General features: G+C 29.0%; 1 protein-coding gene across 1 annotated transcript in view; it reads left to right on the top strand.

Annotated features, from left to right (window-relative positions):
- The window catches only part of LOC100202134 (endothelin-converting enzyme 1-like), a gene marked incomplete at its 5' end in the record, with an annotated part of 49,650 nt that extends 33,096 nt beyond the window's left edge, over positions 1-16,554 (top strand). The window contains 8 exon segments of the mRNA NM_001309749.1: positions 101-204; positions 519-629; positions 963-1,030; positions 1,257-1,381; positions 1,467-1,532; positions 3,803-3,898; positions 4,583-4,659; positions 16,393-16,554. Coding sequence (NP_001296678.1) covers positions 101-204; positions 519-629; positions 963-1,030; positions 1,257-1,381; positions 1,467-1,532; positions 3,803-3,898; positions 4,583-4,659; positions 16,393-16,492 — 747 coding nt within the window. The 3' untranslated portion in view covers positions 16,493-16,554.
- Positions 16,555-17,380: the final 826 nt, after the last annotated feature.

Genomic DNA, 17,380 nt, shown 5'->3' with positions numbered 1-17,380 from the left:
TATATATATATATATATATATATATATATATATATATATATATATATATATATATATATATATATATATATATATATATATATATATATATATATATTAGTTATCTATTAAAGAAGATGAACATTTTAACAATTATATGGAGTGTCGAAAGTATGACAATTTGAAGAACTACTTTAAAAGAGGAAAGCCTGTGGATAAATCTGAGTAAGTATTGTACAATGTGAATATTGTAAAGCTAATGCAATAAATATTTTTTAAATTCATGTTAAATAATTTTTTTTTTAATTACAGGCCATGGCTGGTCCCATTCCCCCTCCCCTTCCTGCCATACCCAACTCCAAAAATGTCTTGACATTTTTAAAGGGCTTTTTTTTTTTTAATTAGATAACAGGTTGTTTTATTAAATTTTTTTTATATTTTAGTTGACTAAAAAGTAAAAATATAAAAAAGCTAATATAAAATAGTTTGTGACAATTATTATACAATATTATTTGTTAATAAAAACTTTATGGTCTTAGATGGAGCATATTGCCAACTACAGTTAATGCATATTATGCTCCTACTGAAAACAAGATTGGTTTTCCTGCTGGAATTCTACAATGGCCATATTATGATAAAAGAGCTCCACGGTGAGATTTTTGAAAGTTCGAAAAAACTCAAAAGTTTTTCTAATTAATACTATAATTGTATTTTTTTTAATTTATCATCATTTTGTATTTTAATAAGGTTATATGAGTTGTACTATGATGTGTGTGATCCATTGATGACCTTTTTATAAAGCATCTACTTATTGTTAATATAATTTTGAATATGCAACTTAATTTTTTGAATTTACTACCTAATATTTTTAATTTACAAAATTAAAACCTTTTAGATTTAAAAATGGGTTGTTTTATTCGTATTTTCTTTTCATCATTAAAGTTGATTAAATTTATACTTTCTAATATTTTTTTTTTGTGCAGCGCCGTTTCTTATGGTGCTATTGGTATGGTTGTTGGTCATGAGATATCACATGGGTTTGATGACCAAGGTTTCTTTTTTTTTTTTTTTTTTGATGGTTAATGCATGCATTTGTATTAAGTGAATTAACTAATGTGATTATGGTATAGTTTAGAGATTTTTTTCCTAAAATTTGTTAATATGTTGTTTGTTTTTTTTGTCCTTTTTTTTTTTTTACAAGTTTACCTTCTCAATGCTACTTATAATAGCCAAAAAAATAAGTACAGAATGTTTTACAGTCAAAATTGTTTTATTAGGTAAAGATTTTACTGTTGAGGGAAATTTCGATACATGGTGGACAAAGGAATCAACTGACGCTTTTAAAAGTAGAAGTCAATGTTTCTCGGAGCAGTATTCAAAGTTTGAAATGTTTGATAGACATGTAACTTGTTTTTTTTTTTTTTTTTTGAAGTTATTTTTTTATAATAAAAAAATCAAATGTAGATTTTATTTTTTTGAAATCATAGATGAATGGTAAGCAGACATTAGGAGAAGACTTAGCTGACAATGGAGGACTGAGGCAATCACTTCAGGTTAATTATATCTCAAATTTACTTTCCACAACAGCAAAAATTTTAAATCTATATATTATTATTCATTTAAACTCTTATTTTTTTATTATATCTATTAATTTTCAGTTATAATTAATGTTACAAAAATTCCTTGAATAGTATAAATTTTTCAAAACTTTTTATATTTTTAATTTCTTATATTTTTAATTTCTTATATAAATATATTTAAGTAGTTTAATTTAATTTTAATTTAAAAAATGAATTTAATTATTGATTGATAAATGTCTTGAAGTTAAGAAAAAAGTTTGTTTTTATATAATATTATATTATATTATAAATATTGCTTTTATAATATCTTGTTATTGTTATTGCTATGTAATGATTGTATGAAGGCGATCAACTGGCCCATTCAGTCATGTAGAAATGGGTGAGATGATAGTGAGAACATTGTAGATTGTAGAATTGTTGATATGGTTAAAGCAAAAATAAAAAAACACGTTGATCAAATAGAGAGCAGCATTTTTTTCTCATGATAATACTTACCAATTTAATCTTATGATTGAATACAAAAATATTTGCAAGGTAGTCAAAACATTAGAAATTTATCAGAAAAGAATGAAAAACAGCTAGACAAAAGTATAAAAAAACCTTCAAAAAATGTTCAAATATTTGAATAACCAATCATTAATATTTTGATCAAGGTATTAATGAAAATGATATTGTATCAAATGACACTTATAAACATACTAAATAACAGTTTTGAGATTTAGTTTTAGAAAGTGATGTTAATTTGCCAGTATTTGTATCTAGAAACAAAAAAAAGTTGAACTTTGTTTAATTATTTGTCTTAGGATCATGAGTTAATGAAATTTACGCAGACTTTGCAAAGACTTTTGGTTATGTGCCACACAAAAGATTATTAATAAACCTTGAAAGTAAAATGGTTAAATAGATAACAACTTTTTGGAAAAGAAGACATGAGAGAATATATTTTATGTTAGAAGGGCATTTTTAGTTGTTGTTCAGAGCTCTCTTATTGATTACTTAATTTTTTTTTTTTTTGCTTACATAAATAATGCCTGATTTTTAAAAGTATATCAAAGATAATATAAAAATGCTATAAATCTGTTGAAGCTTTTCATAAGATATCGACAGAAAACTGTCAACTTGTCAATTAAATAAAATTTAATATTTGACTTTGAAAAAAAATATTTTATTATGCTCTAAATAAATTCAAGTAAATTAGAAAAATAGAATAGAAAATTCTGTACACACTCAAGGTGTACAGCATTTTCAAGGTGCAAGGAACAAGGTGTGGAGTCTTAATTATGTAGAATTAGGACTATGACAGCCAATAACTATAAATAGTGTTCAGAAATCAAAGTATTTAACAATACTATTTTTAAAAAGGTTTATATTATCTTTATCTATTATCTATTGAGGAAGAGAACTCGAATACTTTGTAACTCTAATTATGAAGAAATTGTGACAAATTTGTTTATGAAGAACTGGTAAATTGTCTGGGTATTCTACAATTGTTACTTCTACTAAATCTTTTAAGCTCAAAATGCAACAAAAGATGATAAAATTAAAAATATCTTTCCCTATTAAGATCTTATACATTTGAATCAGATCACCTTTTCTTCTTCTATTATGCAAAGTTGGCAATTCAAGAATCTTTAATGTTTCTTCATACAAATTCCCCCTTAATGATTTGATTCTTGTAGCTCTTTTTTGCATGAACTCAAGTTTATTAATGTCCTTCTTCCAAAATGGACTTCAAACTGTTGCTCCATATTCCAAATGGGGAATATGGAGCAAGAGTTATAAAATTCTATCTAATGAGAAACATTTTTTTGGATATCACTGTTTCTTTATTGAAATTTTGAACTTTAAATAACTGTATGTTCATATAATGCAAATAAATCATAATGTTTTTGCTAAGAAATAGGATTTCTTTTTATTTGACTTTCTACACCATTACTATTGATTACAGTATAGCAATATTACTATATAGGTATACATATATTTATATGTAATATATATAACAAAATTCACATGAAAAATATGTATATATCTTACTTTCAAGGTCTTTTGTGTGACACAGAACCAAAGACCGTTGCAAAGTTTAAAAAGTTATTAGATGATTATAAATAATTTTAAAATGTTAAATAATAGGAATGCTATAACATATTACATATAGTAATACAATTATACTGCAGCATTCTATATAGTTATTACATACTGATTATACGATTTTGAATATTTATTTTTTGGTAATTTTTTTATAGGCTTATCAGTTATGGAAAGAACAACATAATGAAGAACAAAAACTGCCTGGACTTAACTTAACATCTGAACAATTATACTTTCTTGCTTTTGCGCAGGTAAATTTTATTTAACTGCCACATGAACTCATCTGCATCTAACAATAGTAACATATGCACTTGTTGACAATTGACACTGATGATTTTTTTTTTGTTTTTTTTTGTTTTTGCATTTAACATGCCTAATAAAGTATTAGAAAAAAATAATGAAATAAAATTTATTTTAACAGTTATTATTTGTAAGATCATGGCATTTCATGATCTTATAAATAATAATTAATTATAAATAATGCGGTAGTGGTGTAGTGGTAGAGCACTCGCTTCATAAGGGAGAGGTTCCGAGTTCGAATCCCACCACGTCTCTAGTAGTACCGCGCTCAACTTGTTTCTCTGCGTAGCGACCTTGTTTGTCAAGGTTCGTGTTTTGGAGTTATAGAGTTGGGAGAGGGTTTTAACCACAAGTAGCCTCCTCATCTGTAGTGGCCTTCTTAGCCTTGGGGAGGTGAAATACAAAAAAAAAATTCTCGTTCATATCACTTTTAAAATATGAAAATAATTTTCTTGAACTTTTTAAAAAATTATACTTTGTTATACAAATTTTTGGAAAATCATTAATTCTACCATTTTATCAATTTTTTTTTTAATTGTTTTAATTTATTGTTTAATAAAAGTATGTTTATAAGTTTTATTTTTATCATAAACCTAAAATCTTAGTTGTTCCAAATAATATTTTGGTGGTTTTAGGTTTGGTGTACAAATTATAGGGAATCATCTGCAATAAATCAAATAGAGAGTGGTGTGCATTCTTTATCCAGATTCAGGTAATGTTTTTTAAAACACCTAAATTTTAACTGTCTTATTATAAAACAAGAGCATAATAATGTTAATTATTTAGGTAGTAATATATGTATATATATATATATATATATATATATATATATATATATATATATATATATATATACATATATATATATATATATATATATATATATATATATATATATATATATATATATATATATATATATATATACATATATATATATATACATATATATATATATACATATATATATATATATATATATATATATATATATATATATATATATATATATATATATATATATACATATATTATTGGCAATCATCAGCCATGAAGTACTTCATGGCTGATGATTGCCAATAGGCATGAAACTTTAAATTCCATTAAAAGTTGTTTTTTCTAAAATTTTATTATAAAACGCTCTGTTTTTTAAAAAATATATGTTTTCTTAAATATTGAGCACTTTACAACAATCAAGAGTTTAGTATTTTTAATACTAAATCATACAACAGCAATATATATATATATATATATATATATATATATATATATATATATATATATATATATATATATATATATATATATATATATATATATATATATATATATATATATATATATAAAATTAACTCTCTCCCTATAAAGCTGCAAATAACCACTATTAAATTGGCAGTTACTAGAAAACAAAAAATAGTGTTAAAGAGCAAGGAATCCGTTGACAAAACTTGAAAAGCTGTTCTATGAGTCATGAAAATATGAAGAGAGTTCTGAAGTGATATGCGATGAAAAAAGCTAGACAAGTAAAAGTTTTTAGATCATGAAGAGACAAATATAGTAAAAGGATTTTGTTAAATGACGAGTAGTAAGTGACTGGGGCCCCTGCCCCAGCTAAAAATGAGACTTTTTTTAAACCCGGCCCCATAAAATTATAATATATTAGGTATTATAAATTTATAATACCTAATATATTATAATTGTATGCTTACATTTATTATTTATTTAATACTGGCACATATTAATATATTTTCAAACTCTAATTTACTTTACAACAAGATTGCAAGCAACCACTATTAAGTTTTGAGTTACTTTAAAATAGAGAAAAAGTAAAAATACTAGGAAATGGTTAACTAAAGGCTTAAAAAGTTGTAGGTTGTATATAAAAGAAAAACATGAAGATGGCTAAGAGTTTTAAGGTTTTTTTGATGTGCAAGGAAAAAAACTGGATAAAAGTTTTTAGAACATGAAGGGACAGATACAGTAAAAGGTTGCAACTTGTTGAATAAGAAGCCAAGCAAGAATGAGTTTTAGTTTATTGTAGTAGAGATGATACCTTGTTTGAACATTGACCATGATGGTATTTGTAGAAAAAAGAAAGAAATGCAACCTTACAACAATGGGAGAGTAACTCAGCTTGACAGATAAGCAAGTCTAATTACATTTACGATGTGGTTTTAGACTTTGGCTGAGAGTAAGAGGGTTGTTATTCATCAATATAGGAATGCCAACATTATTGCAATATTTTTCGCAGTAAATAATTGAGTTTTGTTGTCTAACAAAAATTGTGGATTTTAAGTCCAGAATTTAAATCCATAACCCACTGCAAGCCTTAGGCTGTTACAGAAGAGAGATAAAAATTAGCTGCTTGTTCTAAGCAATCAAAAAGTGAAAATTTTTTGTCAAGACAAGAGTATAAAGTTGAGTCGTCAGCAAATAGAGCCACTTTAGATTTCATGAAGATTGTTATTGTAGATAAGAAACCATACAGGAACAAAGATAGATGTGTGTATGTGGTACCCTTAAAGTTACTTGAAATAAAGAAAAGAGTAGGCCTTCAATAATGGCTTTACTACTGCAGTTAGAAAGAAATAATTTATATAAAGAAACTAATAACAGAGTGAAGAATAATCGTAGAATAGTTGGAGAGGTCAAAGTGTTTTCTAGAGTTTTGAAAAATTGGAAACACCTGTTTAGCATTTTTTAAAAGTCTAGCAAAAATCAAAGGGAGTTCTGGAGAACACTTTTTTAAGACTATGGTGGAAATCTATTCTGAAGTATATACAGTAACTCAACATGTTTTTCATTGTTGAGTCAATAATATTCCTTTTGGATGACAATAGATAACAACTTCTTTTTAAATTTTCCAATTCTCCTTGTCTAATTTCAGTTTCATTGACTGGGCATAATGTTGTTGTCTTTAGCAGTTCTGATTAAGTCTCCCTACTTTTTCTTTGCTATACAGCTTTATAATGAAATTATTTGGATTTTGATGTTACTTTTAAATACTTTGCAAAAGAGTTCATGAAAAGTGTCATTATCAGATGCTACAATAAAAAAAGAAACAATAAAAGTCTTTACCTCAGTTAATAGGTATCATAAAATAAAATCCGTCTGGTGACTCTGGCATCTCTAACTTTCTCTTTTGAGTTTTTCTGATGTCAGTTTTGAGATTTTGGGTGCTCCAGATCCCTAATCTTTGCAGCCTTTAAAAATGTTCGGGCTTCAGAGTCCAGCCTGACACTTTCTGGTTATTTTAATAACTTTTGGGTTGGTATCTGCAAGCAAAAAATGTGTACAACTTACTAAAATACTGTTATAAACTAATTATAATATCACACAAATTAAAAGCTAAAATCTTGAAAAAATATTATGGAAAGAGAAACAGTTATGTGGCTCCTTTTTTATGATTAACTTTTTAAATTTGGTTAGTGAGCTGTAATAGAAAGACCAGGTGTCAACAGTGGTTGCAATCATAGGGATTCTAATCCAGGGTAGAGCTCAGTATTTTCATAGTTCTTAGAATTACCATTGCTGATAAAACTAGTGTGATAATCACTAAAACTGGGTGAGAGAGATTTTAGAATTTCTGGTTTAAGTTGTTGCAGAAGAAGTACCAACGAATTAGTGATTATAACTAAATAAAAAATCTATTAAAAATAAAACCAAATATAACTAAAATATAACAATCAATGAAATAATATCTATATAATTAAATTTACATAAAAATTTACATAAGCTACATAAGGTAAAAAAATTGCTATGAAATAAATTTTTTTTCTTGTGAAACAAATTTTTGGTGGATGAAAAAGTTGGTACTTTTATCATTTTTTATCACTTAGGTGAATGGTAGCGCTATAGCGTTTTGGTCTTATTAGGTTATTTTAAAATAACCTAAAAATAAGATAAAACTTCAGTTGATTGGTTTACTGGTTTATGATTTATGGCAATTTTAGTTGATATTTTGTTAGTTTGTTGCTACTTAGACCTCAAAAAGGTACCGATTAATGTGTTAAAGGTTACATGAGTGTTTTACTATGTAATATCAACAATTTTTATTATAATTATTCTATTGCTGCATGTTCCATTTTTATTCTATGGACAAAAATATTGATTTGCTATTTGAAGTGTGGTTAGAATTTGCTTATGCATAGCGCAAACATCTCAACATTTCCTAAAGTATAAACTACTGCCAAAATGCAAAAAAACGTTCAAAACCTGGCAAAACAACTTTCAGGTGGTAAAACACAAATAAACGTTTCTGTTAAAATTATTGGTCCTTGAAACCTTAAATAGATTGAATTTTAAAACGATGTGAAATAACTGTATAAGCCTACTTTTTTACATTACTTTTTCATTATATTACCATCAAATATTGATTAAATTGTAAGACACTGTCTTTGATTTTCTCCACAAGAAATTTAAGATAGCTTAATATACTCCTTTAGTCAATTACTTGTCAATGTTTTTACTTGCAATATTAAAATTCATAATTACTAACAGCAGTTATGGATTAAAATGGTTAAAATGTTCATTATAAACCGTAAGCTATAATTTTCTGCTGCTTAATCTAATAAATTGAATTGTGGTAACAGTCCTTTAAAGATGCTAACTGTTGTTGTCAGATCAGTTATGCAGCATAACAATCTTTCATTGTACTCTGAGTGATTATTGTTTTCTTTATACCTTTCCTTCATACCTTGACCAAAGTTTATAAAAGTCTTGATGAGTGAACAAAATTAAAAGATTTCAAATTTTTGACAGTTTGTTCACTTTAGGGTCCCAAGGGCGGTCCTTTGCGACTGATGAAATTTTTAATGTGGTAGAAGGTGTTGTGAATTTTGGGTGTTACGCTTGCACCAGTTATCATTAAAAAGCACTATTTTTAATTTTCAATTATTTCATCAAAATCTGGCTGATCGATAAATCAAAAGCAATCTTTTACAGCTAAATTGAAACTTTGAATGCTTTAATTATGTGAAGAATGTTGGAAACCGAGTTTGTATCAGCAAGTTGCTGAAACACATTCACACTTTTAAGAAGGTTCCTGCATTCATTTTCCTCGAACTGGTCTCTATGATACGTGCTCAGTTAAATGTGGAGGGCAGCTGGCCACTTAACAGCTTCTATCTAAGCAGTCTTAAGTATCTTGAAAAGGTAATTGACAACTCCTTTAAGGAGATTCAGTTTCATTAGTGGGATTATTTCCAATTATCAGAATATTGTCAGCCCCACTGGTGATTGACTTTCGAATGGCATTGCCAAACAACTTTGCACCAGCAACAACCCTGCCAGATTGCTAAAAAGATTCGAGGCTAGATTTAATTGAGCCCAGTGTTTGCAAGTTTCCAAATTTGGCAAGACATTTGGATTTGGTGTCACACCATGTACAAGAATGCATACTTGAATGGGTTTGAAGACCACAAATTATATTTGCAACTTTCATATTGCAAGCCAAAATTGGTTTAATTGTGTTTAAATGTTGGAGTGAGTTTCTGGCAAATCTTCTGATACCACAACAAGAATTTGTTCCTTAACTCCATTGTCTTAGCCAGTCCTTTGAGTGAGAGGTTATTTTTGAGATGGTGAGTAGATATAAACCCTTAACGCAGTATCAACAATGTTTAGACAAAACTTGAGAAAACTTTTACCACTATTAGTTCGAAGCTTAATAAAAATTTGGCTCTACTATCTTGCTGCTTGATGTTTAGTTTACAGTTCTGACCAGTTTCTTTAATCCGTTGTTTGATAGTCCAATATTTAATTGTACATTTACAAGAGCTAGAGTGGTCAATTTTGGAGCGCTTGATAGTGGCTGGGCACTACTTTGATCTAAAACCAAAACATACCTATATTATCTTTATATTAAATTTGTTCAAAAAGTTTGTTTAAAACTTTCAAACTATTTGTTTTTAAAGTTATTAGAAACTTGTTAAAAATATACTTCCTGAAACCTATCTTGTCTCTTTTTTAAAGGCATGTAAAAATTACTTAAGTATAAATATTTATCTAGGGTAATTGTAAGTGCTTTTGCAAGTCGAATAGTTTCTTCAGGGGATAATTCTGGAAATAACTTGGGATGCTTTGGCATCTTTTGCTGCTAATAATTGAAGATTTTCCTGAACTTTATTTGAGAGCATTGGTGGGGCAAACCTTTTCCTAAAGGGCAGAGACATGTGCTACAACATGCATTTGGTTCTCTTACGTTTCTCAACATACATTTTGGTCTCTTGTTTCAGGTCTCATTTATATTGAATTGAAATTGAGCAAAGGAGGGACTATAACCTCTTTCTTCTCTTGTTTCCTGTGCAAAATTGTTCTACACAATCGCAAAGTCCTTGTGGTACCCGAGAATCACTGGTATTGACCTTTGTCTTGTACAGTTGGCATATTCGTTGTTTATGCAACACAATGATTGCAAAAAGTGACCAACGGAGCCGTCCAGTTACATAGACCTGGGAGATGTGAAAATAGAAGTAGATTGTAGATGATGTCATTGGGTAAGAATCATAAATGAATGTAAAGACTATTTTGTAGGAGGAATAAAATTTTAGGAATCAGGCACAGGGTGAACAATAACTAACGCTCTAGTCATCCTAAGCAAATGATAAAACTATGAGTAAACAAGTCAATACAGATCCGCTGGTTTATTAATGGTAACCATGGCTAAAATTATCGCACCATACAAAAACAATAAAATAAGTAGATAACAAAATATAAAGTAAAATGATAATAAATGATATTTCGGGCAATATAAAAAGAAAAAATGGGCTAATAAATGTTGTACTATTTATGGTCTAAACTCTAGTTAATAAATAGAAAACTAATAATCAGCTGTGTAACATAAAAGTATATAAGTGCCGTTAATGTAACAAATTCATAATATAAAGCTCGCAATGCACTAAAGTTCATGGGTGTAAAAGCAAAAAAAAAATGTTGGTGCCATAATAACCAATTAGAATTAAGTAGTGGATAAATGGTGATACCCCTCCTCAGGAATGCACTGCGATCACTTATGATGTTTCGAAGAGCTTGAGACCTGCACTAATGCCACTTGTCAGGGGCGTGTCCTTGCAACAGATCTCACCGCCTGCACTCTACATCATGCTAGTCAATATTGCAATATAATAGGACTACACAACAAAAGCCAAAAATCCTAATCCCTTTTCTAGTTTTTAATACAGCTCCAACATTCTTAGAGATCTCGTGAGGGTGTTGAGGGATGGGCGTGGTTTGGCTATAAATAAGTATGTAAATACCTAGACATAAACATCATGTACACTTGCATTAGAAGAGACAAACGCCTATACATGCAGGTATGCACAATAAATTATTAAAAGTAAACAAATTTAATGTATAGAAATAACACAAAGCAAATAGAAAATAGTAATTGATAACTAAGAGTAACTTACCGTTTCTTTTATGACTGTAATATGTCTTGTAAATATAATAAGTAAATGCCACTCATAAACATTGAAACTAAGTAAAGATGGTGTGTGGTTAGTACAAAAGTAGTTGGTAGAAAATGTGGTAACTCCAATAGTATGAGAAACATTAATCTTGCCTGATAAGTAGAGACAATAGCTACCGCACAAAACAGACTCTGAGTAATTAAAAAATGATCAGCCAGAAATAAAAAAATATACAACCATTAAATCAGTAGGCAGAGAATAGTGAGAAAATAAACTGATGAGACAATAAATGCAATTTTTTACTAATAGCTTATAACCACTGAAAAATGTATTGTTAAAAAACAATATTGTTGACTCATCGACCAAAAGAACGTTAGTGAAGACTGTATAGTGCAAACCACAGCAAACTAACATAGCGATGTCAGATCAAGAACATTGGATAGAAACAAAAAAGCGAACGAGATTGTGATATGTTTAAACTTATCTAGTAGAATTGTTCAGTACATTCCAACCAAAAATACATTTGCTATAAAAATACGCTAATACGTGTTTTTGCGTAAAATTTTTTGCACTGTTATGCTTCTCACTAATATACGGTCTCATTCACACATAATAACACAAATCTGAATAAATATACAAGGATAAGGTCAAAAAAAGATTATGAACAAAAGTATATACTAAAGAACAATTATTTGATTTACTGATTTTAGAAACTGTTGATATCTACAGGTGAGATTATGTAGTGCATTAGTATGTTCCGTTTGGTTGTCTAGTATGGTTTCGTTATGTTTTCGTTCACTTTCAAATTGGGTGAATAGAAAGCTAAACACACTCACTCCTTGCGCTTATGGGCTAGCACATCAGAGCCAGACGTAAGACCTACAGAATGGATTTCAATTGATCGAATGCACACATTATTCACTGTAGGCCACAAGCCATCACTCTTAGCCAAAACAGCTACTGCCCCATACTGGTGTGGAATGATGTGCTATGGAGTGAGATTTTAGATCTGAGCACATAGTCAGCGAGCGCTGATCCAACGTGCATTGTGGAGTTTCTGAATGAACGTGTGCGTGAGTGTCAGCGTAGTCATTAGGTTGTTTAGCGCCATAACCACATCCAGCAGGATAGCCTAATGTCCGTTTTGTTGTTGTGGTGTACATTGGAAAAAGTTAGGGCTCACAAGGCAAAAAGAATATATGTATTGTTTATGCAACACAATGATCGCCTAAAAGTGACCAATGGAGCCGTCCAGTTACGTAGACCTGGGAGATATGATATTAAAAACAGTTAGTAGATGGTGTCGTTAAATAAAAAATAAAAATCATAAGAAAAAATAAAATGAGTGGTAAGACTTTCGTGAAGGTGAAAAACAAAGTTAGATGCTCGGGAGCAGGGGGAGAAACAACTAACGCTCTAGTCACTCTGTGTGTAAAACACATGTAACAAAGAACAAATATTTGATTGATTGCTTTTAGAAACTGTTGATGTCTACAGGTGTGATGATGTAATGTATTAGTATGTACCATTTGGTCGTCATTATATTGTCTCATTATGATTGAAGGTTTTCCTGAACTTTATTTGAGAGCATTGGTAGGCCAAACCTTTTCTTAACGGGCAAAGGCATGTGCCATGGCAGACATGTGGTTCTCTTACATTTCTCAACGTATATTTTGGTCTCTTGTTTCAGGTCTCATTTGTATTGAATTGAAATTAAGCAAAGGAGGGACTATAACCTCTTTCTCCTCTTGTTTCCTGTGCAAAATTGTTCTACACAACCGCAAAATCCTTGTGGTATCCGAGAATCACTGGTATTGACCTTTGTCTTGTTCAGTTGGCATATTCTATTTGCTTGGAAAGCAGTAAGCTTTTTTTAGTCAAGAGCAAGCACACAAATTTTCAATTTTCATTGTGAACCTTTGCCTGATTTAGCATTGGGGCAATTCACTAAACTTTACTAAATTAAACTATACCTTTTACAAAATTTAACCTAAATTTATATGGATAACAACCCATTAAAATACCTACAAATATTATTAATTCCAAACGATTAAAATCAAAAAAATAGTTACTTAAATTACAGGTAAATAATTCTTACATAATTCTTTGCTTTAAAGGAAAGAATTATTTAAATTAATGACACTTGTCATACTTATTGACAATTTAGAAGAGTTTTTATTTCATGACGCATTCTTAAAAAAAAATTTTACTGCTCCTTAAAGGACTATTCTCTCTTTTATAAGATTTTCCTATGACTGGCCCCCCCACACTTTTGTCAATTATTTAGTTATCTAAATTTATATTCTTTTTTTATGTAGGAATCTTTATAAATGCTTTTCAACCATTTTTTAACATTTTCATGCATTTTGACAGTAGTTTATACATTTTAAAATGCTGATATTTTCACGCAACGCATAAGCCAAGTGGAACCACGCTTCAAATAGCAAATCAATTTTTTATCTATAGAATGAAGATGGTATACGCAGCAATAAAACAATCATAATAAAAATTGTTGATATTTCATAGTAAGAAACTCCTGTAACCTTTATCATACTAATTGGTAACATTTTGAGGTCTAAGCAAAAAACTAACAAAATATAAACTAAAACTGCCATAAATCCTTAACCAGTTAACTGATCCGGCTAAAATATTTTTATCCAGAGTTTGGTGCGGCCATATGCTACATTTGCACCAGTTTTTATCAAATTATATACAGTGGTTCTCATTTTACAGGTGTTTTTATTGTCGCACTTTGATTCATTCTAAGTAGTAGAAGTAAAAATTTCACTTAATTTGAACATTCAAGTTAAATTATTTTCCGCGGACAAAATTAAAAGATTTCAAAATTTGCATTACATGGTACCTTGATCACCATATATAAATGGTGTTCTTGGGTCAGCTGGGTTGGCATTGTCAGGATTCGTGCTAACCGTGTAAAGATTGGTAGTATTTTGTGTTTTAAAATGTTTTTAAAATAAAAAAGTTTTTTATAAAATTTAGAAGGTTTTTTAACCTAACCCAACCCTAACTCTAGCCCTAAAAAAATGTAAAAAAAAGTCGACAAAAAATTATGTTCACTACATTTTATACTTATGGGCAAACTTACCCTAATGATGAGCTCCGCATAATACTAAGCATTCAATCGAGTGAAGACTCAATCGAAACGACGGATCAACCTTTTAATGTTTCTAACGTCTCGATCGCTGGGTAAAAATGAATGACCTCTAATTGGAAAATAATGCGTGATGTTTTGGAAGACCTAATTATCTGGCAAATTCCTTTAAAATTTTATTAATGTAATATTTTTATTCTTTCCGCCACATGGAGCACTAAATAAAGTAAGGTTGTTTAATTTTGGTGGCAATTCGTTCTTCGTATAATCAAGCAAGAATGTATAAAACTCGTCTGGAGACCTTCTCCCATTCAGTTGAATCATTTATTGCAAACATCTTTGCGATTGACCATAGCGTAAATTTTCTTTATCTTTTGTATTTAATTAAATTTATTTAATAAAATTATCTTTTGTAGTAAACATATGAAACTTTTATTTCTGGATGTTTATTGCAAAAATTAAATCCTTATATTCGACTTACATCCAAATACTTTATTGTTTTTCCGGAATAATGACTAATTCACATTATACGAGCTAACATGATCAAATATTTTTATACAAACTTCTCCTGGTATTGCATTAGAACTTCATTTTTTTCCTCTCATATCTACTGGTGTTTTATCAACAACCTTAAAATCTGCCAATCTACGAATTTGTCGGTTTGGTGTTGTTTTATGTAATGATCCAAACGCTTACTTGCAAATCTTCATTTGTTCCACTTGCAGTTCAATGATATAATCAAACAATTTTTTTCTTCTGGAGATTTTTTCTGTAAAATTCTTCAATCTTCTAGTTATTTTCTTAGCAGAAAATATTTTGTTAACAGAAATCATTGATTAAATACAAATCCTGTTCATTTTTAGAGTTCACAAAAAACAGGTTTTAGCAGTGCCGTGACTAATGGGCGGTGCCCCCCCTAAAGAAAGTGTCATTACGGTCTTAAAATCTTTTTAATTTTACCGCAAGGTTTTGCTAGAATAAAAACCTCTTTAAACTAGCAAAAGGGTACAAAACTCGTTCCCCCCCCCTCCCTCCAATTAAGGGGTATGGGTAGCCTACCCTCGGCACTGGGTTTTAGGCTTTGTTTTCAATATTACTGATCTCAGGTAAGACTCGTTTTTTACGGATTTATTAAATAGGGGTGTCTGAAAAAAACGTCCACCCTAAGTATAGTTTATTTTTATTTGATTCGTCATTAAAACAAAAACAAAGTAGAATATGAGACTCGTACTCCGTACTCCATAGCATTAACCTCTCGGCCAAGCGAACGTGTTGTTGACAAATAATTTAACTTTATTAAAATAAATACTTGTATATATTTATTTGAAGACATGTCCTTTAAATTGAGATCCTGTACCAAAAACAAAGGGCTTTGGGGATGTATAAAGTATCGAAGGTACCCTCTCCACCTTTTTTTTTCAATAAACTTTTATTGAAAAAAATAAGTGTGTGGAGGGAGGGTATTTCAAAAACGTACGTACTTTTTAAGGAGGAGGGGGGAATTTATAAGTACACATGGCAACAGGGGGAGAGGTTTAAATTTCAAAATTCATACTTGTACCGGTTGTTAAGAAAATATATTAGGAAAAAAAAAAAAACTTTCTCGTCTAATAATTAGATGAGAGAGCTAGACGTGATTTTTTAATTTTTTTCAGTATTATATATAGTCTCTATATAGCTTTTTTGTCTAATAATTAGACTTGATCTCGTCGTCTAATAATTAGACGAGATCTCATCATCTAATAATTAGACGAGATCTCTTCGTCTAATAACTAGACGAGAAAATTAAACGTGATTTTTTAATTTTTTTTTAGCTTTACATAGCTTTTTATAGCTTTCTCGTCTTTCTCCTCTAATAGTTAGACGAGGAAGCTAGACAAGTTAGACATGATTTTTTAATTTTTTTTTATGGTGATTTTTTAAGAGTTATTGGAACGCTTCAAAATAACCAAGAGTTTAGTAAAGCCTACAAATGCCCCGAAGGCTCAATAATGAATCCAAAGAAGAAATGTCGCGTTTGGTGAAAGATTTTTTAAACCTAAATGAATATTCTTTATATTTATAGATTCAAATATATTACTGTAAATATTTTATTTATATGTGATTTGAAATTTCAGCTAAAATTAAGTTATGAAATGAAAATTCTAAAAGAATAAGCTTTTATAGAAAATTTTTTTTTGCTGAAAAGACTGAAAATAGTACTGCCGTAAAGGCCCGGCCGTAACTATAGTAACTTGTTATAATGTATATTGTTACTGTAATTGCTAGCTAATTTAAGTTAAAAACTTCAAATAAAAAAAGAAATAAATAAATGAAAGGTTTTGCTAAATTGTATATAAAAGCAATCTATTTAATATCTAGATTCTTTAACATTTGTAACCGAGCGACCAAAACTTGTTCAATTAATATGTTAATGTTTTTTTAATTTGCATATAATTTTGTTTATTTTGAAACTTTTTAATAATTTCATATTGTTGACAGAAATAAGTCGATCAAATGATAAAAGTTAAGAAATAAAGAGTTTTTTTTTTTAAATAAATAGCAAATGATAAAAGTTAAGAAACAATTTTTATTTAAAAAAAAATAAAAATAAAAATAGCTCGCAAAATATGAATAATGTCAAAGAATGGGTTTCCTGTATTTAAAAACCTTTCTCAACATGACGTAAAAATGCTCGTAGTTTTAATTTTTACTGTTTGTCAAGACCCTAAAAAAACTGTTAATTCTTCAAAACTACTGAAATGTTATGTAAATACATCAGTAAAGTAACATTAAATATATCATTAGTTAGACATCAAAAATTATACTGTAAAGTAATATCTGAAATATCATTACTACTTTAAAAGTAAACTTCTCGAGTGTTTTTTTATGTCAATGCTAAGAAGATTTTGTTGTTTTAACATCAAGCGCCA

Source organism: Hydra vulgaris, chromosome 06 (genome assembly GCF_038396675.1).
Source record: "Hydra vulgaris chromosome 06, alternate assembly HydraT2T_AEP".
Lineage (NCBI taxonomy): Eukaryota > Metazoa > Cnidaria > Hydrozoa > Anthoathecata > Hydridae > Hydra > Hydra vulgaris.
This window is presented reverse-complemented; position numbering and strand designations above follow the sequence as displayed.